At 48.2% G+C, this 22,787-nt stretch overlaps 1 protein-coding gene across 2 annotated transcripts in view; it reads left to right on the forward strand.

Moving 5' to 3' along the window:
* The first annotated feature begins 3,417 nt into the window (after positions 1 to 3,417).
* The window catches only part of LOC135042301 (ADP-ribosylation factor-like protein 8A), a 344,687-nt gene continuing 325,317 nt past the window's right edge, over positions 3,418 to 22,787 (forward strand). The window contains exon 1 of one of the 2 annotated variants that reach the window (XM_063955010.1): positions 3,418 to 3,555. Coding sequence is in view for 1 of the 2 variants with exons in the window: in XM_063955009.1 (XP_063811079.1) it covers positions 3,786 to 3,908 (123 nt within the window). In the remaining variant the exon portion in view is untranslated. Of the gene's footprint in view, positions 3,909 to 22,787 lie in introns of both variants that reach the window. The other variant, XM_063955009.1, reaches the window with a different exon arrangement.

Raw genomic sequence — 22,787 nt, forward strand, 5'->3', positions numbered from 1 at the left:
CCTCCCGGAGACGAGATGCAGGCAGCCACTAGTTTGGGAGGGGGGGGGGGGGGAGTGGAATTGCATCATTATACATATACTGAGAAAAGGGAAAACACTCAGGGCTTTTAAAGTGAAAAAGTAAATTGTAAACAAAGTCACAAAATTTTGTGACATTGTTCACAATATACTTTCACTTTCAAATCCTTGAGTGACGACCATTCTTTCTCCATATGTGTACACACTAGCTGACATGTTAGGAATCATATAGGACACTGAGACCAATTTCACAATTTGCTGAGTGCCGGATATATATATTGCATCTGCATATGGGGTCTGGTGAGGATATTTAATTGTATGTGTATACATACTTATATACGCACATACATATATTTGCATGCTCCTTATTGTGTTCCAAACCCCCATCTGTAAGATCAGGACTGACCCCATCCATAATGTACTGTATTGTGCCCCAGTGCCTGTGTTTTCCCTATTATGCTGTTTACAAGTGCAAACCACCCATCGGCCTGTAATATCTGTACTGTGTTTGGTTCCACAGAAACCCGCATGGGCTACTTACCTAAAAGTTTCTATGTTTTCCCTCATAAATGGCATGGTTCCGCTTACAGACGGCAGCAACATTACAGCGATGCTGCTGGGTTCAGACATGTAGTCTGGTGCTGCTTGCTCCTGGAGTGCTGGGTTCCATGGGCCTGGAGGAGGTGCATAAGGGCTATGAGGAGCGGCCGTGGGGGTGCTCATCATGAGCCATAGTTACATCTGCCTGCTATGTACCATTACACATGTCAGCATGGAGGAAGTGCTGAGACATTGGGGGTAATTCCAAGTTGATCGCAGCAGGAACTTTGTTAGCAGTTGGGCAAAACCATGTGCACTGCAGGAGAGGCAGATATAACATGTGCAGAGAGAGTTAGATTTGGGGAGAGGGAGGAGAGGAGATTAGCCTGGAAGGAGGAGGCGGCCGGCGCGAGGGACGTGAGGCGGCGGGACCCGAAGAGCGGGAAGATGTAAGTATTATCTCTATCTTTCTCTCTCTCCCCCTTCCTCCCCCCCCCCACTTGACACCTGCCTGCTGCACTGTGTAAAATGGGGATACCTGCCTGCCGCACTGTGTAAAATGGGGATACCTGCCTGCCGCACTGTGTAAAATGGGGACACCTGCCTGCCGCAGTGTGTAAAATGGGGGCACCTGCCTGCGTACTGTGTAAAATGGGGATATCTGCCTGCCGCACTGTGTAAAATGGGGGCACCTGTCTGCGTACTGTGTAAAATGGGGATATCTGCCTGCCGTACTGTGTAAAATGGTGATACCTGCCTGGCGCACTGTGTAAAATGGAGATATCTGCCTGCCGCACTGTGTAAAATGGGGACACCTGCCTGCCGTACTGCGTAAAATGGGGGCACGTGCCTGCCGCGCTGTGTAAAATGGGGATACCTACCTGCCGCACTGTGTAAAATGGGGATAGCTGCCTGCCGTACTGTGTAAAATGGGGATACCTGCCTGCCGCACTGTGTAAAATGGGGGCACCTGCCCGCCGCACTGTGTAAAATGGGGATATCTGCCTGCCGTACTGTGTAAAATGGGGATACCTGCCTGCCGCACTGTGTAAAATCGGGGCACCTGCCTGCGTACTGTGTAAAATGGGGATATCTGCCTGCCGCACTGTGTAAAATGGGGATATCTGCCTGCCGCACTTTGTAAAATGGGGACACCTGCCTGCCGTGCTGTGTAAAATGGGGACACTTGCATGCTGTAATGTGTAAAATGGGGACTTTTTTTATTTTATTTCCCCCCCCCCCTGTGGTGGGCGTGATGATATCAGACGAGGCCACGCCCACGTTAATGAGACCACACCCATTTTAATCAGGCCACACACCCTTGTCGGGAGCGCGCGCACCTCTGGGGCACGCATGCTTTTTCTTTTTATAGCTATATGGGGGGGGGGGGCATTTTTAAATCTCGCACTGGGAGCCAAATTGTCTAGAAACGGCCCTGGGGACACCACCCCCGTGTCAGTGAGGCAGCTGTGATTGGACTGCGGATCCACTGCTGGATCCGCTTGTCCAATCACCCAGACGCAGCGGGAGGCGGAAGTTGGGACGGGAGCAGCGGTGGGTCTGCGGTGACTGCTGCTCTCCCCTGTCATGCTCCGCCGGCTCCGTCACCCCCCCCCCCTCCCGCTCACAGGCACCAGACGTCTCTCTCCTCTGGGCGGCTCTCACAACCTGGAAGTGTCCGCCGGCTCCGTCTCTCCCCTCCCGCTCACAGGCACCAGACGTCTCTCTCCACTGGCCGGCTCTCAGCTGGAAGTGTCCGGTGGCTCCGTCCTCCACTCCCGCTGACTTGTGCGGCTCTCCCCCGGCCTTCTCCGGCGGCTCTGTCCGCACACAGCAGCAGGCAGGTTTTTTTTTCCCCCCCTCTCTATCTCTCTCTCTCTTAATGTGTAAAAAGGGGACGCTGTCTTACGTAATGTGTAAAAAGGGGGACTGTCTGCTATAATGTGTAAAAAGGGGGACTGGCTGCCATAATGTGTAAAAAGTGGACGCTGTTTGCAGTAATGTATAAAAAGGGGGGCGCTGTCTGCCGTAATGTGTAAAAAAGGGCGCGCTGTCTGCCGTAATGTGTAAAAAGGGGGGCGCTGTCTGCCGTAATGTGTAAAAAAGGGCGCGCTGTCTGCCGTAATGTGTAAAAAGGGCATGCTGTCTGCCGTTATGTGTAAAAAGGAGACGATGTCTGCCATAATGTGTATAAAAGGGCGCGCTGTCTGCCGTAATGTGTAAAAAGGGCACGCTGCCTGCCGTTATGTGTGAAAAGGGGACGCTGTCTGCCGTAATGTGTATAAAAGGGCGCGCTGTCTGCCGTAATGTGTAAAAATGGGAAGCTGTCTGCCATAACTTGTTCTCTCTCTCTCTCTATCTCCTTTTCCCCCCTCCTGTGGGTTGAAATTTTTATGTGTAACTTACTTATTTTCCAGGTAATGGATTCTACTGGACAAGTGGACGTGATCGGCGTGGGATGTAGGTAAGTAATCTCTCTCATTTTTACAGGTACCCCTACCCTATTTTCAGCACTCAGTAGCACTAAGAAAATAATTCTACGTGCACCACTGCATGTGTTCTATGATAAATGGGCCCCACACCACAGTTTGTTCAATGTGGATGTTTGACATGCGTGACAAGGTGGTGATTTATTGCATAATTAGGTTGTCAGTAATTACAGCCGCATCTCAGGGATACTAATATGGTAGATGTTAGATCCAAGTGGGTTAAAGGACCTTTGATCATGTGGAATAACTTTCCCACAGAGGCTGTTCGTCGTGTTTACAGCTTGATCTCTACTAGTCCCGATTCCTCCTAGACAGAGGGCGGCAGAAGCCATGGGATGAAGGATCTGCCCTGAGCTCTCTCATCCCTTCCCCTTTGTGTGTGTTGTGAGGGAGGAGGGGAGAGCACAGGAGGAGATGGTGGGTACCGCTCATCGCCCCACCCATATATCAGCAGCAGCATATACTGACTGAGAGACGGGAGAAGCAGCAAGTCCCATACACGGCAGCGGTATTAGGATATTTACCGTCTATTATTGTCTCCTCGTTACACACTCTCCTGTCTTGTCTGTATGTGCACATCGTTTTACCGGCAGCAGGCTGAATAAATAATATACATCCTCTTACACAGACCTGCTGGTATAAAGCAGTCAGTAAGCAGCGAGGCTTCATCTGCAGCTAGGCTCAGGGCGGTAGCAGGGTCCTGGATTGTCTCCTGCCCACTTAGCACTGTACCTGGAAATGCTGGCCTTATTTAACAAGCTATTGGACTGGTTCAAGGCTCTTTTCTGGAAGGAGGAGATGGAGCTGACCCTGGTGGGGCTGCAGTACTCTGGGAAGACCACCTTTGTGAACGTGATTGCGGTGAGAGATGGGGACAGCAGGAGGCCCGGTCAGGGAGTGGGGCTCGGGGCATGGCTTGTAATATTCGCTTTCACACAGGAATTATCGATGTACAGTATATCGGTTCATTTTTTTGGGGAAAATCAAGTGTTGTATAAAAATAGTTCTTCTAATTGTGTATAGTGCTAAATATAGCAAAGATTCTGTATGTAAATTAACTATAATGTTGCTTCTTTTCATTTTGATATAGATAATGAAAATCAGACTGTTCACGTCTATATAAATGTATACATTGTATTATGCAGTAAGGTTGATGGTCTGAAAATATAAGGTAGCAGGCAGCTTTGTGACTGTTCAGCAGGAAATTGTGTACCACCCTAATATATCATGCTAGGCCTCAAAGTCTATACCCTGACAGGGCACACTCATTGTATTGTCTTTTAAACATATTGATGACTTATGCAGATCATTCTGACCACAGACACAAATGGATACATATAATTAGGCCTCTGTGCAGGCTTCTGAGGAAACAAATTATTGCTATATGTAGGTGTGCAACATTCAGATTATACATCATACTTATTGCAGTGAGGAAATTAGTAAAAGGAATATTGGCCCTCATTCCGAGTTGTTCGCTCGCAAGCTGCTTTTAGCAGCTTTACACACGCTAAGCCGCCGCCTACTGGGAGTGAATCTTAGCTTCTTAAAATTGCGAACGAAAGATTCTCAAAATTGTGACCACACACCTCTTAGCAGTTTCTGAGTAGCTCCAGACTTACTCGGCATCTGCGATCAGTTCAGTGCTTGTCTTTCCTGGTTTGATGTCACAAACACACCCAGCGTTCGCCCAGACACTCCTCCGTTTCTTCAGCCACTCCCGCGTTTTTCCCAGAAACTGTAGCGTTTTTTCGCACACACCCATAAAACGGCCTGTTTCCGCCCAGAAACACCCACTTCCTGTCAATCACATTACAATCACCAGAACGAAGAAAAAACCGTGAGTAAAATTCCTAACTGCATAGTAAATTTACTTGGCGCAGTCGCAGTGCGGACATTGCGCATGCGCACTAAGTGGAAAATCGCTGCGATGCGAAAAAATTGACCGAGCGAACAACTCGGAATGACCCCCCATTGTGCATTTGTATAAAGAAAAAAGAATCAGCGAGTTCCTGGCTATAAGAGATATTCAGCCTGATTCAGATGCTGTTGCAACTGAGCGATTATCGGTATACTGTACTGCGCATACGTCGGGGCTGCAGTGGGCATGCGTCAAGGTACTTTCGAAATGCCACCCACATAGTGATTGACAGAAAGAGGCAGTGTGGTGGAGGTAATCAGGAGTGTCCATTTTTTGGGCGAGTCTTGGTGTTCGACTGTGATCTCGTATGCTTAAAACATGGTGCCAGCATTGCAGGTCCTTTGGCTATTCTGCGTGTCCATGGAGGCACTTAGGGAGTCGATGTTCCTCGTATCTGGGTTGTGGTTGCAACGGAGTATGCAGTGTCTGGGCATGGAGCAATGGCTTCGGCGGGTCACTCTGGTCTCTTGAGGACAGCTGCTACACTTGCAATGCTTCGCAGTTCCATCACTAAAAAAGATTGCTGCTGCGTCAGCATTGCGACTGCATCTGAATTAGTCCCGAAAAGTGGTTAGGTCACTATACCAACTATGGCATCCCGGCATGCCGACTGACAGGGACTATTCTCACTCGTGGCGATTGACAGGGACTATTCTCACTTGTGGCGACTGACATGGACTATTCTCACTCGTGGCGACTGACAGGGACTATTCTCACTCGTGGCGACTGACAGGGACTATTCTCACTCGTAGTGACTGACAAGGACTATTCTCACTCGTGGCGACTGACAGGGACTATTCTCACTCGTGCCAGTTTTACAACATTTTTTTATTTAGGAAATTGTGATAAATTATTATTGTACTAGTAAAATGGACCTCGTCACTCCACCTGCTCCTATCCCATTGCATTGTATTTGATGCCTGTAAAGCGCCTTGAGTCCTGTGTAAGAAAGCGCGCTATATAAATAAAATTATGTTTATTATTATTATTATTATTAATGCAGGATGGCTGCCACATCTCAGTCGCTGGCAATGCGGGGGGGGGGGGGGGGGTGAGGGGGGGTTTGTCACTGGCATCCACTGCACTTGTTGGAGACATGGCAGACATCACTTCCATTTTTCTTTATAACTAGCAAATTTAAACCCTCTACATATCAAAAAGTCAGAATTTCGAAACTATTCTAAATGTAGTGGCTCTGTAGCGCAGTGGTTAGCGTTACTACTGTTCTAATGTTCCAACCAGGCAAAGAATTGTGTGGAGTTTGTATGTTATGCCTTTTATTACTTTGATTTCCTCTAATGGTTATAAAACACTCTAGTGGATAAAAGGTGGTAGTGCAGGGTAACCCCTAAATACACCAGTTTTTGGCCCGTGTGCTAAAAAATCTAGACTAATGTGCATTCTAGCACCCTGCACCTGTCACAACCTGTGTGGTTGCTCTTTCTTGCCTGGGGTGTCGTTTTCTGCTACAGTGCTTCTAGCACACCCTGGTATGTGTTTCAGCACTGGGATACAGACCAAAGTGTGCTAGAGGTACCAGGGCAGAAAGGCAGGAAAGCGAACTGCACGGGTTGTGACAGGTGCAGGGTGTTAGAATGTACAGTCTAGGCCAGAGGTTCTCAAGGCACCCCAACGGTCCAGGTTTTAAGTTTATTCATGCCTGGCCACAGGTGGCTTAATTAGCACCTCAGGCAATTTGATTTAACCATCTGTGATGAGACATGGATATACCTAAAACCTGGACCATTGGGGTGCCTTGAGGAATGCGTTTGAGAACCTCTGGTCTAGACTGAAAGCTTTGCTAGGACAAAGACTGATGTGAATGAGCAAACTTTATCTGTAAAGCACCGTAAATTATGTTGACACTGTATAAATAAAGTTTCATAAAAATAATATGTGAACCAGTAGTTCCCAACCTTGTTGATGTTGTGCCACAAGTGCTGATATGCTCTCTGAAGATGTCATTGAAGGAGCTCGAAAGGGAGGTTATTCCAAACATCTTGGAGATCTTCTGTGGATGTAGGCTTGCTCAAGTCCTTCTGTCTCTTAATGTAATTCTGGAAAGACTCCATGATGTTGAGATTAGGGCTCTGTGGGGGCCATATTAGCACTTCCAGGACTTGTTGTTCTTGTTTATAAATTACAGTTGTTAAATTCGACATGTCTGCAATGGTAAAAATGTGGCTTTTCGACAAAAGTATATTCAATTGAAAAATGTCGATGCGACAACAGTGCTTTTCGACAGTCATTTCGTCAATTTCAGTCCGCCTCATTTTGCTGACGGAATCTAATAACATTTTTTAAAAACATGTTTTTTTTTGTGTTTTTTGTTGTTGCTAGTAGCATATCTATTTATATTAGAAGGGATTATCTACTTGACTTGTCTATTAGGAGCTACAAGTATTATTTATATATTTTTTAAAAGAATATATATATTTTTTTTTACTGACTAAAATAATATGGAGAGATCAGAGCATGTTTTTCAGTGGGAAGGGGTGGGAATGGGTTAAAAATCACGAAACAAAATGTGTGGGGTCCCCCCTCCTAAGCATAACCAGCCTCGGGCTCTTTGAGCCGGTCCTGGTTGTAAAAATACGGGGGAAAAATTGACTAGGGATCCCCTGTATTTTTACAACCAGCACCGGGCTCTGCGTCTGGTCCTGGTGCAAAAAATACGGGGGACAAAAGACGTAGGGGTCCCCCGTATTTTCAACACCATCACCGGGCTCCACTAGCTGGAGAGATAATGCCACAGCCGGGGGACACTTTTATACCGGTCCCTGCGGCCATGGCATTAAATCCCCAACTAGTCACCCCTGGCCGGGGTACCCTGGAGCAGTGGGGACCCCTTAAATCAAGGGGTCCCCCCCCCTCCAGCCACCTAAGGGCCAGGGGTGAAGCCCGAGGCTGTCCCCCCCCCCATCCAAGGGCTGCGGATGGGGGGCTGATAGCCTTGTGTCAAATAAAAGAATATTGTTTTTTGTAGCAGAACTACAAGTCCCAGCAAGCCTCCCCCGCAAGCTGGTACTTGGAGAACCACAAGTACCAGCATGCGGGGGGAAACCGGGCCCGCTGGTACCTGTAGTTCTACTGCAAAAAAAATACCCAAATAAAAACAGTACACGCACACCGTGAAAGTAAAACTTTATTACATACATGCATGCCGACACACACATACTTACCTATGTTCACACGGCTGACCGCGAGTAACCTCACCGCTGACCGCAAAGTTCCCATCATTGAAGATAATGGAGCGGCGTATGCTATGCGCGTCTGACAGCTCAGACGCGCACAGCCAATCAGGAGAGTGCCATGACGTGGCGCTCCCTGATTGGCTGAAGGGACCCTCTGTGACAGGAGTCACGTGGGGTCCCGGCATTCGGGGAAAGGGGTCCCATGTGTAAACATGGGACCCCTTTCAGTACGTGGTCTGGGTAAATGCGTTTTATATTTTTGCCAAGTACGTGGATTACAGAAATGAAGAGGACAGATCTACACTGGATTTTGGTGAGTATAATTTTATTTTCTCTGACGTCCTAGTGGATGCTGGGAACTCCGTAAGGACCATGGGGAATAGCGGCTCCGCAGGAGTCTGGGCACAACTAAAAGAAAGCTTTTAGACTACCTGGTGTGCACTGGCTCCTCCCACTATGACCCTCCTCCAAGCCTCAGTTAGATTTTTGTGCCCAGCCGAGCTGGATGCACACTAGGGGCTCTCCTGAGCTCTTAGAAAGAAAGTATATTTTAGGTTTTTTATTTTACAGTGAGACCTGCTGGCAACAGGCTCACTGCAACGAGGGACTAAGGGGAGAAGAAGCGAACCTACCTGCTTGCAGCTAGCTTGTTCTTCTTAGGCTACTGGACACCATTAGCTCCAGAGGGATCGACCGCATGGAACTGGCCTTGGTGTTCGGTCCCGGAGCCGCGCCGCCGTCCCCCTTACAGAGCCAGAAGCACGAAGAAGTCCGGAAAATCGGTGGCATGAAGACTTCTGTCTTCACCAAGGTAGCGCACAGCACTGCAGCTGTGCGCCATTGCTCCTCATACACACTTCACACTCCGGTCACTGAGGGTGCAGGGCGCTGGGGGGGGGGCGCCCTGAGCAGCAATAAAAACACCTTGGCTGGCAAAACAATCACAATATATAGCCCCAGAGGCTATATATGTGATAATTACCCCTGCCAGAATCCTTAAAAAAGCGGGAGAAAAGTCCGCGAAAAAGGGGCGGAGCTATCTCCCTCAGCACACTGGCGCCATTTCTCCCTCACAGCTCCGCTGGAAGGAAGCTCCCTGGCTCTCCCCTGCAGTCTACACTACAGAAAAGGGTAAAAAAGAGAGGGGGGGGCACTAAATTTAGGCGCAGTAAATATTATAGCAGCTATAGGGGACATAATTCAGTTAGTCCCTGCATTATATAGCGCTCTGGTGTGTGCTGGCATACTCTCTCTCTGTCTCCCCAAAGGGCTTCTGTGGGGTCCTGTCCTCTGTTAGAGCATTCCCGGTGTGTGTGCGGTGTGTCGGTACGGCTGTGTTGACATGTTTGATGAGGAAAATTATGTGGAGGCGGAGCAGATGCCTATAGAAGTGATGTCACCCCCTGCGGGGCAGATACCTGAGTGGATGGTTTTATGGAAGGAATTACGTGCAAGTGTCGACTCCTTACACAAAAAATTTGACGACATGCCAAATGCGGGACAGCCGGCTTCTCAGCTCGTGCCTGCCCAGGTGTCTCAAAGGCCATCAGGGGCTCTAAAACGCCCGCTACCTCAGATGGCAGACGCAGATGTCGACACGGATACTGATACCAGTGTCGACGACGATGAGTCTAATCTAATGTCCACTAGGGCCATTCGTTGCATGATTGAGGCAATGAAAGAGGTATTACACATTTCTGATATAAACCCAGGTACCACTAAAAAGGGTATTATGTTTGGGGAGAAAAAACTACCCGTAGTTTTTCCCCCATCTGAAGAATTAAGTGAAGTGTGTGAAGAAGCGTGGGCTTTCCCCGATAAAAGATTGGTAATCTCTAAAAAATTACTAATGGCGTTCCCTTTCCCGCCAGAGGATAGGGCACGTTGGGAAACACCTCCTAGGGTGGATAAAGCGCTCACACGTTTGTCTAAAAAGGTGGCACTTCCGTCTCCGGATACGGCCGCCCTGAAGGAGCCTGCGGATAGAAAGCAGGAGGCGATCCTGAAGTCTGTATATACACACTCAGGCATTATACTTAGACCAGCTATTGCGTCAGCATGGATGTGCAGTGCTGCCGCTGCATGGTCAGATTCCCTGTCAGAAAATATTGACACCCTAGACAGGGACACTATTCTCCTAACCATAGAGCATATAAAAGACTCAGTCTTATACATGAGAGATGCACAGAGGGAGATCTGCCGGCTGGCATCTAAAATAAGTGCATTGTCCATTTCTGCTAGGAGAGGCTTATGGACTCGGCAGTGGACAGGGGATGCGGATTCCAAAAGGCACATGGAAGTTTTGCCTTATAAGGGTGAGGAGTTATTCGGGGATGGTTTCTCGGACCTAGTTTCCACAGCGACAGCTGGGAAGTCAGCATTTTTACCCCATGTTCCCTCACAGCCTAAAAAAGCGCCGTTTTATCAGGTACAGTCCTTTCGGACCCAGAAAAACAGGCGAGGAAAAGGCGGGTCCTTTCTGTCCAGAGGCAGAGGTAGGGGAAAAAGGCTGCAACAAACAGCAGGTTCCCAGGAGCAAAAGTCCTCCCCCGCTTCTTCCAAGTCCACCGCATGACGGTGGGGCTCCACAGGCGGAGGGCTTCCAAGGGCTGCGGATGGGGGGCTGATAGCCTTGTGTCAAATAAAAGAATATTGTTTTTTGTAGCAGAACTACAAGTCCCAGCAAGCCTCCCCCGCAAGCTGGTACTTGGAGAACCACAAGTACCAGCATGCGGGGGGAAACCGGGCCCGCTGGTACCTGTAGTTCTACTGCAAAAAAAAATACCCAAATAAAAACAGTACACGCACACCGTGAAAGTAAAACTTTATTACATACATGCATGCCGACACACACATACTTACCTATGTTCACACGGCTGACCGCGAGTAACCTCACCGCTGACCGCAAAGTTCCCATCATTGAAGATAATGGAGCGGCGTATGCTATGCGCGTCTGACAGCTCAGACGCGCACAGCCAATCAGGAGAGTGCCATGACGTGGCGCTCCCTGATTGGCTGAAGGGACCCTCTGTGACAGGAGTCACGTGGGGTCCCGGCATTCGGGGAAAGGGGTCCCATGTGTAAACATGGGACCCCTTTCAGTACGTGGTCTGGGTAAATGCGTTTTATATTTTTGCCAAGTACGTGGATTACAGAAATGAAGAGGACAGATCTACACTGGAAGTCCTCCCCCGCTTCTTCCAAGTCCACCGCATGACGGTGGGGCTCCACAGGCGGAGCCAGGTACGGTGGGGGGCCGCCTCAAAAATTTCAGCGATCAGTGGGCTCGCTCACAGGTGGATCCCTGGATCTTGCAAGTAGTATCTCAGGGGTACAAGCTGGAATTCGAGGCGTCTCCCCCCCGCCGTTTCCTCAAATCTGCCTTGCCAACAACTCCCTCAGGCAGGGAGGCTGTGCTAGAGGCAATTCACAAGCTGTATTCCCAGCAGGTGATAGTCAAGGTGGCCCTACTTCAACAAGGACGGGGTTACTATTCCACACTGTTTGTGGTACCGAAACCAGACGGTTCGGTGAGACCCATTTTAAATTTGAAATCCTTGAACACATACATAAAAAAATTCAAGTTCAAGATGGAATCGCTCAGGGCGGTTATTGCAAGCCTGGACGAGGGGGATTACATGGTATCCCTAAACATCAAGGATGCTTACCTGCATGTCCCCATTTATCATCCTCACCAGGAGTACCTCAGATTTGCGGTACAAAATTGCCATTACCAATTCCAGACGCTGCCGTTTGGACTGTCCACGGCACCGAGGGTGTTTACCAAGGTAATAGCGGAAATTATGATACTACTTCGAAAAAAGGGAGTTTTAATTATCCCGTACTTGGACGATCTCCTAATAAAGGCGAGATCCAGGGAGCAGTTGTTGGTAGGAGTAGCACTATCTCAGGAGGTGCTACACCAGCACGGTTGGATTCTGAATATTCCAAAGTCACAGCTGGTTCCGACGACACGTCTACTGTTCCTGGGAATGATTCTGGACACAGTCCAGAAAAAAGTGTTTCTCCCGGAGGAGAAAGCCAAGGAGCTGTCATCTCTAGTCAGAGACCTCCTGAAACCAAAACAGGTGTCGGTGCATCACTGCACGCGAGTCCTGGGAAAGATGGTGGCTTCTTACGAAGCAATTCCTTTCGGCAGGTTTCATGCCTGAATCTTTCAGTGGGACCTGTTGGACCAATGGTCCGGATCGCATCTTCAGATGCATCGGCTAATAACCCTGTCTCCAAGAACCAGGGTGTCTCTGCTGTGGTGGCTGTAGAGTGCTCATCTCCTAGAGGGCCGCAGATTCGGCATACAGGACTGGGTCCTGGTGACCACGGATGCCAGCCTTCGAGGCTGGGGGGCAGTCACACAGGGAAGAAACTTCCAAGGACTATGGTCGAGTCAGGAGACTTCCCTACACATAAATATTCTAGAACTAAGGGCCATTTACAATGCCCTAAGTCACAAAACCCCTGCTTCTACACCAGCCGGTACTGATCCAGTCAGACAACATCACGGCGGTCGCCCATGTAAACCGACAGGGCGGCACAAGAAGCAGGACGGCAATGGCAGAAGCCACAAGGATTCTCCGATGGGCGGAAAATCACGTGCTAGCACTGTCAGCAGTGTTCATTCCGGGAGTGGACAACTGGGAAGCAGACTTCCTCAGCAGGCACGACCTCCACCCGGGACAGTGGGGACTTCATCCAGAAGTCTTCACACTGATTGTAAATCGTTGGGAACGGCCACAGGTGGACATGATGGCGTCCCGCCTAAACAAAAAACTAGAGAGATATTGCGCCAGGTCAAGGGACCCTCAGGCAATAGCGGTGGACGCTCTGGTGACACCGTGGGTGTACCAGTCAGTTTATGTGTTCCCTCCTCTGCCTCTCATACCAAAGGTACTGAGAATAATAAGAAAACGAGGAGTAAGGACAATACTCGTGGTTCCGGATTGGCCAAGAAGAGCTTGGTACCCGGAACTTCAAGAGATGATCTCAGAGGACCCGTGGCCTCTGCCGCTCAGACAGGACCTGCTGCAGCAGGGGCCCTGTCTGTTCCAAGACTTACCGCGGCTGCGTTTGACGGCATGGCGGTTGAACGCCGGATCCTAAAGGAAAAGGGCATTCCGGAGGATGTCATTCCTACGCTGATTAAAGCCAGGAAAGATGTAACAGTAAAACATTATCACCGCATATGGCGAAAATATGTTGCTTGGTGTGAGGCCAATAAGGCCCCAACAGAGGAATTTCAGCTGGGTCGATTTCTGCACTTCCTACAGGCAGGAGTGACTATGGGCCTAAAATTAGGCTCCATTAAGGTACAGATATCGGCTCTGTCGATTTTTCTTCCAAAAAGAACTAGCTTCACTTCCTGAAGTTCAGACATTTGTAAAAGGAGTGCTGCATATTCAGCCCCCTTTTGTGCCTCCAGTGGCACCCTGGGATCTCAACGTGGTGTTGAATTTCCTAAAATCACATTGGTTTGAGCCACTAAAGACCGTGGATCTAAAATATCTCACGTGGAAAGTGGTCATGTTATTGTCCTTGGCTTCGGCCAGGCGTGTATCAGAATTGGCGGCTTTGTCATTTAAAAGCCCTTATCTGATTTTCCATATGGATAGGGCAGAATTGAGGACTCGTCCCCAGTTTCTCCCTAAGGTGGTATCTGCTTTTCATTTGAACCAACCTATTGTAGTGCCTACGGCTACTAGCGACTTGGAGGATTCCAAGTTACTGGACGTAGTCAGGGCCTTGAAAATTTATGTTTCCAGGACGGCTGGAGTCAGGAAAACTGACTCGCTATTTATCCTGTATGCACCCAACAAACTGGGTGCTCCTGCTTCTAAGCAGACTATTGCTCGCTGGATTTGTAGCACAATTCAGCTGGCGCATTCTGCGGCTGGACTGCCGCATCCTAAATCAGTTAAAGCCCATTCTACAAGGAAGGTGGGCTCATCTTGGGCGGCTGCCCGAGGGGTCTCGGCTTTACAACTTTGCCGAGCTGCTACTTGGTCAGGGGCAAACACGTTTGCAAAATTCTACAAATTTGATACCCTGGCTGAGGAGGACCTTGAGTTCTCTCATTCGGTGCTGCAAAGTCATCCGCACTCTCCCGCCCGTTTGGGAGATTTGGTTTAATCCCCATGGTCCTTACGGAGTTCCCAGCATCCACTAGGACGTCAGAGAAAATAAGAATTTACTCACCGGTAATTCTATTTCTCGTAGTCCGTAGTGGATGCTGGGCGCCCGTCCCAAGTGCGGATTGTCTGCAATGCTTGTACATAGTTATTGTTCACTAAAGGGTTATTGTTATGAGCCATCTGTTGAGAGGCTCAGTTATGTTTCATACTGTTAACTGGATATGGTATCACGAGTTATACGGTGTGATTGGTGTGGCTGGTATGAGTCTTACCCGGGATTCAAAATCCTTCCTTATTGTGTCAGCTATTCCGGGCACAGTATCCTAACTGAGGCTTGGAGGAGGGTCATAGTGGGAGGAGCCAGTGCACACCAGGTAGTCTAAAAGCTTTCTTTTAGTTGTGCCCAGACTCCTGCGGAGCCGCTATTCCCCATGGTCCTTACGGAGTTCCCAGCATCCACTACGGACTACGAGAAATAGAATTACCGGTGAGTAAATTCTTATTTTCAGGTACCCCATGGATTCTACTTGGAGAAGTGGACCGAGCCTCATGTCAACATAGGTAAGTATGTGTGTGTCGGTATGCATGTATGTAATAAAGTTTTACTTTCATGGTGTCTGTGTACTGTTTTTATTTGGGTATTTTTTTTGCAGTAGAACTACAGGTACCAGCGGGCCCGGTATCCCCCCGCATGCTGGTACTTGTGGTTCTCCAAGTACCAGCTTGCGGAGAAGCTTGCTGGGACTTGTAGTTCTGCTACAAAAACCAATATTCTTTTATTTGACACAAGCTATCAGCCCCCCATCCACAGCCCTTGGATGGGGGGGACAGCCTGGGGCTTCACCCCTGGCCCTTGGGTGGCTGGAGGGGGGGACCCCTTGATTTAAGGGGTCCCCACTCCTCCAGGGTACCCCGGCCAGGGGTGACTAGTTAGTGATTTAATGCCACGGCCGCATGGACCGATATAAAAGTGTCCTCCGGCTGTGGCATTAACTCTCTGACTAGTGGAGCCCGGTGCTGGTGTTAAAAATACGGGGGACCCCTACGCTTTTTGTCCCCCGTATTTTTTGCACCAGGACCGGACACAGAGTCCAGTGCTGGTTGTAAAAATACGTGGGATCCCTTATCAAATTTTTCCCGTATTTTTACAACCAGGACCGGCTCAAAGAGCCCGAGGCTGGTTATGCTTAGGAGGAGGGACCCCACGCAATTTTTTTCTGGGTTTTTTAAAGATTTTTGTGCCGTCCAAAAAGTCGAATCGAGGACGCACACTATCCGTCAGTTGGTCCATTTTTCGACAGCGGGACTGTCGAATCAGTTTTTTATTGAATATATTGAATTCGGGTCCCGGCGGGAGGGTATGTGACTGTCGAATTGTGTAGAATTTCAAAACGGTCGAATTCCATCCGGAATTGGACCGCAATTGCATATACCCCAAAGGGTGGTCACACCAAATATTGATTTGATTTAGATTTCTCTTCTGTTCATTAACTTTGCATCTTGTTAATACAGCTTATCACAGCATAGTTATTTTTTTATTTTTTTTCTAAAGCAACACCATAACTTGCTGTAGGCAGAGCTGTACTTTAAGGGGAACATGATACAAATTAACATCAAGCAATGACATGAAACAAACAAAAAAATATGTTCAGTCACAAATCAGCACTACTAATGCTGCTTTCACATCGCAATGCCAGATTGCACCTGGGAATTGGAAACGGGTCCTTACCGGGTGCAACCTGGCACTGCCGGGTCGGGTTGCCAACGCGAGCGGGGAGTGGAGTCAGCATCAGGTGCGGAGACGGTGCTGGGAGATGAGATCATCTCCACGCCGCCTCTGCCCATACTGTGAACTGGCGGCATCCTATTCACACTGCACCTGACTCGGAAATAACCCTGCTTTTATCCCAGGTTGAATTACTGGGTCAGGTGACCCGGGAATTCATCAGTGACCCCTTTCACACCGCACAGCGACCCAGGTTATTTGTGCGGTGTGAAAGGGGTAAAAGAGATCTGAGGGACTGTAGCAGAATAGCAATTGTAGTTGTTAGTAGGAAATATGGGTGTAGCTCATACTTACCTACACTCGGATAATGTGTGGGAGACTCCTGATTTTTCAGATAGATCTCTAAGTCCGCAGTCCTGTAAAAGTGGGTGGATCGCCCATGTCTTAGACACTTCCTACTGAAGTGGCCCGGATGGGGAACTAATACTGGGAATAGTGGGTCCTTCGTGAGAGGCTGGGACTACATAAATCTGATTATTTTAGCTCTCTCCCCTCCCAACGTAGCCACGATTTGCAGCATTTTGGCAGGGTATGAGGTAATGATGTATTAGCCTGGCCCTGCCCCTATAAGTGGACAGCTGCACCTCTTCTCTGTGCTTCACCCAGAGACGACCACTTCAAAGTCAGTATGATGTATGAAAGTATGATGTAGCTACTGAAAGCCAGAAGCATTATCAGCCACCAACATTATTGCAGCCATTGGTTGCTGCCATTTTTGTGCTTGGTATTGTTAGAATGAGGAGTGGACAATGGAGACATTAAGATGCACTTTTTCTTTAAAAAGATAGCTGCTGACAATGATAAATTTACTTTTGTTTTTACATTGCCTGTACCTTCTTCTGGAGAAGGCATTTCTCTGAGTGTTGCATGGACACTAATTTAGGTTGCTACCAGCTTGGAATAGCTTTGTGCTCATAGGGGTATATTTACTAAGCTCCCGATTTTGACCGAGATGCCGTTTTTTCATCAAAGTGTCATCTCGGTCAATCTCGGTCATTTACTAAACACTAATCACGGCAGTGATGAGGGCATTCGTAATTTTTTGCTAGTTCAGGTAAAAAATTACGAATGAATACACCATCGGTCAAATTACGCCTGTTTAGATACGAATCTCGGTCATTTACTAAGCAAAAAAACACAAAACACTGCCGTGAATAATTACAATTCGCAAAAAAGTCCTAAAAAAAAACAGACCTGCTTTTTTTTTTCGTGATTTGAGATGCATGCAGGGATCCATGAGATCCGTGCATGTATATCAAAGGGAAGTGGTGGGAAAGTGCTTTTTGTTGTTAAAAAAAAATGCGTGGGGTCCCCCCTCCTAAGCATAACCAGCCTCGGGCTCTTTGAGCCGATCCTGGTTGCAGAAATATGGGGAAAAAAATGACAGGGGTTCCCCCATATTTAAGCAACCAGCATCGGGCTCTGCGCCTGGTCCTGGTCCCAAAAATACGGGGGACAAAAAGAGTAGGGGTCCCCCGTATTTTTAAAACCAGCACCGGGCTCCACTAGCTGGACAGATAATGCCACAGCCGGGGGTCACTTTTATACAGCGCCCTGCGGCCGTGGCATCAAAAATCCAACTAGTCACCCCTGGCCGGGGTACCCTGGGGGAGTGGGGACCCCCTCAATCAAGGGGTCCCCCCCCCCAGCCACCCAAGGGCCAGGAGTGAAGCCCGAGGCTGTCCCCCCCCATCCAATGGGCTGCGGATGGGAGGGCTGATAGCCTTTGTTGAAAAATAAAAGATATTGTTTTTAGTAGCAGTACTACAAGTCCCAGCAAGCCTCCCCCGCATGCTGGTACTTGGAGAACCACAAGTACCAGCATGCGGCGGAAAAACTGGCCCGCTGGTACCTGTAGTACTACCACTAAAAAAATACCCAAAAAAACACAAGACACACACACCGTGAAAGTATAATTTTATTACATACACACATACATACATACTTACCTTATGTTCTCACGCAGGTCGGTCCTCTTGTCCAGTAGAATCCAAGGGGTACCTGTTGAAGAAATTCTACTCACCAGATCCAGTGGTCCAGGCTCCTCGTCAAATCCAGGCATAATCCACGTACTTGAATAAAACAAAAAAACGCTTGCCCGACCACGAACTGAAAGGTGACCCATGTTTGCACATGGGTCACCTTTCCCCGAATGCCAGAAACCCACTTTGCCTTCTGGCTAAGTGGGTTTCTTCAGCCAATCAGGGAGTGCCACGTTGTAGCACTCTCCTGATCAGCTGTGTGCTCCTGTCTTCACTGACAGGCGGCACACGGCAGTGTTACAATGTAGCGCCTATGCGCTACATTGTAACCAATGATGGGAACTTTCTGCTCAGCGGTGACGTCACTTTAGGTCAACCGCAGGGCAGAAAGTTCCCAGCATTGGTTACAATGTAGCGCATAGGCGCTACATTGTAACACTGCCGTGTGCTGCCTGTCAGTGAAGACAGGAGCACACAGCTGATCAGGAGAGTGCTACAACGTGGCACTCCCTGATTGGCTGAAGAAACCCACTTAGCCAGAAGGCAAAGTGGGTTTCTGGCATTCGGGGAAAGGTGACCCATGTGCAAACATGGGTCACCTTTCAGTTCATGGTCGGGCATGCGTTTTTTTGTTTTATTCAAGTACGTGGATTATGCCTGGATTTGACGAGGAGCCTGGACCACGGGATCTGGTGAGTAGAATTTCTTCAACAGGTACCCCTTGGATTCTACTGGACAAGAGGACCGACCTGCGTGAGAACATAAGGTAAGTATGTATGTATGTGTGTATGTAATAAAATTATACTTTCACGGTGTGTGTGTCTTGTGTTTTTTTGGGTATTTTTTTAGTGGTAGTACTACAGGTACCAGCGGGCCAGTTTTTCCGCCGCATGCTGGTACTTGTGGTTCTCCAAGTACCAGCATGCGGGGGAGGCTTGCTGGGACTTGTAGTACTGCTACTAAAAACAATATCTTTTATTTTTCAACAAAGGCTATCAGCCCTCCCATCCGCAGCCCATTGGATGGGGGGGGACAGCCTCGGGCTTCACCCCTGGCCCTTGGGTGGCTGGGGGGGGGGGACCCCTTGATTGAGGGGGTCCCCACTCCCCCAGGGTACCCCGGCCAGGGGTGACTAGTTGGATTTTTGATGCCACGGCCGCAGGGCACTATATAAAAGTGACCCCCGGCTGTGGCATTATCTGTCCAGCTAGTGGAGCCCGGTGCTGGTTTTAAAAATACGGGGGACCCCTACTCTTTTTGTCCCCCGTATTTTTGGGACCAGGACCAGGCGCAGAGCCCGATGCTGGTTGCTTAAATATGGGGGAACCCCTGTCATTTTTTTCCCCATATTTCTGCAACCAGGATCGGGAGGGGGGACCCCACGCATTTTTTTTATAAAAATTACATTGTTTACTTTAAAAAAAAAACAAAAAAAAACCCAGCACGGATCACACAAATCCGGCCGAGATTGATTGTAAAAAAAAACGGCAGTGTTTTGCTAATCACTGCCGTAAAATTAGGTAAAAAAACACGAATGACATCGACATCGGAAGCAAAGAAAAACACGAATACGACAGCTTAGTAAATTAGTCGTAATCCATTCAAAAAGTTGCAGTTTTACACTGTCGATGTCATTCGTGATTGAACTTTGACCTTTTTTCGGAAATTACGAATCTTAGTAAATAAACCCCATAGTGTTCATTCTAGCACCCTGCACCTGTCATAACCCATGCGGTTCCTCTTTCTTGTCAGGGGTGTTGCTCTCTGCTCTGGTGCTTCTAGCACACTCTGGTCTGTATCTCAGTGGGGAACTGCACAGTTTGCAACAGGTGCAGGGTGCTAGAATGAACACTATGCTCAGTTTGACCAGCATTAAGTTCGCAGCAGGACATAGACCCAGGACACTTGTTTCCTACAGCATATTCACAGAACTAGGATCCGTCGGGATTCTGACCGTCGGGTTAGGGAGTAGGGGGAGGGTTAGGTTTAGGCTACGGGTGCATGGTGAGGTTCGGGTTAGGCTGCAGGGGATTGGTGGTTACGCTGCAGGAGGGAATGGTTAAAGTTTTGCTGTGAGAGGAGGAAGTTAGATTTTGGCTGTGGGAGCGGTGGATAAGGATTAGGTCTGGGGGGAAAATACTCGCTGTGATCCGTTTTCCAGGATTTCATACCCGACCTGTTGCAAACTACTCAAATATGTTCAGACTTGATAATGGTCAGTACATGTTTACACAATATTAGTAGTGATAAATATATCTGTCCTACAAGGCAAGCTATGTTTTTTTGTGGGTTCAGTATGAAATTCCTACAATCAAAATCCTGACGGTCAAAATACCGACAACAATTGACCGCCGGTCAGAATACCGACATGGTCAAAATATCTACATTTAAAATACAGACAAGGACAAAATCCTGCCAATTAAGATGTTGGCAGGTCAAAAATTTGACACAAATTTCTCATTGTTTTTTGGTGTGTATGTCAACATAGGTCGACATGGACACCGTATACTGTAAGTGTACCGTGTCCCCTCGCATGGCTCGCTGCACACAATTATATTTCCCCTCCAGGTCCACTGGGATGGTAAAGTATGAACAAGTCGGTTTCAATGAAAAAAATCATGAAAAACTCATGTCAACTTTTTGACTTGTCGACATTTTAAATGTTGGTATTTTGACCATGTCGGTATTTTCATTGTAGATAAATTGACAGCATCCCCTTTTTGAAGAGGATACAAAGATTTGTAATGATTTATATACCAGAAGAAGTACATGCATTTTAGACAATACAAAGAGTATAATACAGAATGTAGTGGTGATGTAATGTCAACAATACCAGTGGGAATGGATATCGAGTGGCTCTTGTTTCAGATGACCTAAAGGTGAACAAACAGTGGGAAAAGCCAGTAGAGTATTTGGTTGGAGGGCTGCTCATAAAAATAATGGGTGACCTCATGATAAGAAGGTTGGCAGATAAGACACCCCTCCTCTATGAGGTTGAAAAATGTTATGTATTACTGTTATATATTACATCTGATTCTGATTATCGATCTGAGAAGTTTATTCATGCTCTGTTTATAATATAGCTGTTATTTATTCAGTGCACACAGTCACAGCATTTTACAGAGAGCATGTATAGTGGGGCAAGTGAGATGGTCAGGGCCGTCTTAACAGCAGTGTATGCACCTGGGCAAAGCAATGGGGTGGTCTTCAGTATGTCGACTGACGGGATCCCGGCGCACAGTATACCGGCGCCGGAATCCCGACAGCCGGCATATTCTCCCTCGTGGGGGTCCACGACCCCCCTGGAGGGAGAATAAAATAGCGTAGCGCGCCACCGTGCCCGTAGCGTGGCGAGCGCAGCGAGCCCGCAAGGGGCTCATTTGCGCTCGCCACACTGTCGGTAAGCCGGCGGTCGGGATCCCGGCGCCGGTATGCTGGTCGCCGGGAGCCCGACCGCCGGCATACCATACTGAACCCAAAGCAATGTACTGAGGCCCCTCCGCTCAGGATGTAGGACCTGGAGCAGTAATTTATGCTAATTGCTCCTTTACTGCATAGATGGTGGGAGATGGGGCGGAAGGGAGAATTCTAAACTGTAAAAGGGGGCATTGGACCAAATGAAGGGGCCCTGATACATGACTTGGGGTTGTAGAGGGAGCTTTAATACGCAGGTGAAGGGTGGATAGTGGAGTGGGCTTAATATCCATAATTTTCTGGAGGGAGGGCAGCATGCTTGACTGCAGATATCTCCAGTTCCTGGAAATAGATTTTAATGGGAAGAGCAATTAATAGGCTCAGATGGGAACCACTTCTTTGAAGTCGGATATCTCTGGTTCACAAGGGCCAATTTTCAAAAATCTGGTACCCCTGGAAAAAGGGGACCCACAGCTATCGGACTAGTACCCTCATACTCCTGGGGCCCCTGGAAAACTGCCCATTGAGCCCATATAAAAGACGGCCCTGGAGACGGTGGTACAGTTAAGTGATGATGACTTAAGTTACACTAGCCAATGATGGGATAGCAGCATGTACAAAAACATTTAATGAGTAAGATAGTGTATCATTTTCACATATCAGCGATAGGGTCTGAGTTAGGCCCTAAGGCCCTCATTCCGAGTTGTTCGTTCGCTAGCAGTTTTTAGCAGCAGTGCAAACGCTAAGCCGCCGCCCTCTGGAAGTGTATCTTAGCTTAGCAGAAGTGCGAACGAAAGGATCGCAGCGCTGCTACAAAAAAAAAAATTGTGTAATTTCAGAGTAGCTCCAGACTTACTCCTAGCTTGTGATCACTTCAGACTATTTAGTTCCTGTTTTGACATCACGTACATGCCCTGCGTTCGCCCAGCCATGCCTACGTTTCCCCAGCCACTCCTGTGTTTTTATCTGGCACGCCTGCGTTTGTACACACACTCCCCGAAAACCTCCAGTTACAACCTAGAAACACCCACTTCCTGTCAATCACTCTGCGGCCAGCAGTGCGACTGACAAGCGTCGCTAGAGCTTGTGTAAAATTGCATCGGCTTTTGTGAAAGTAGTGCCGTTTTTTGGCCTGATTGGTGCGCTGCAAACGAAAGCAGCTAGCGATCAACTCGAAAGGAGGGCCTAAGTACGGTCCGCTCCTCAGTTAATAGCAGCTCTGGAAACTGGCAGCAGACAGTGAAATAAGAAAATGGGAATTGAGATCGAGAATAGTGCTGAAAGAATTTGCAGTGGTTCC

This window comes from Pseudophryne corroboree, chromosome 2 (genome assembly GCF_028390025.1).
Source record: "Pseudophryne corroboree isolate aPseCor3 chromosome 2, aPseCor3.hap2, whole genome shotgun sequence".
Taxonomy (NCBI): Eukaryota; Metazoa; Chordata; class Amphibia; order Anura; family Myobatrachidae; genus Pseudophryne; species Pseudophryne corroboree.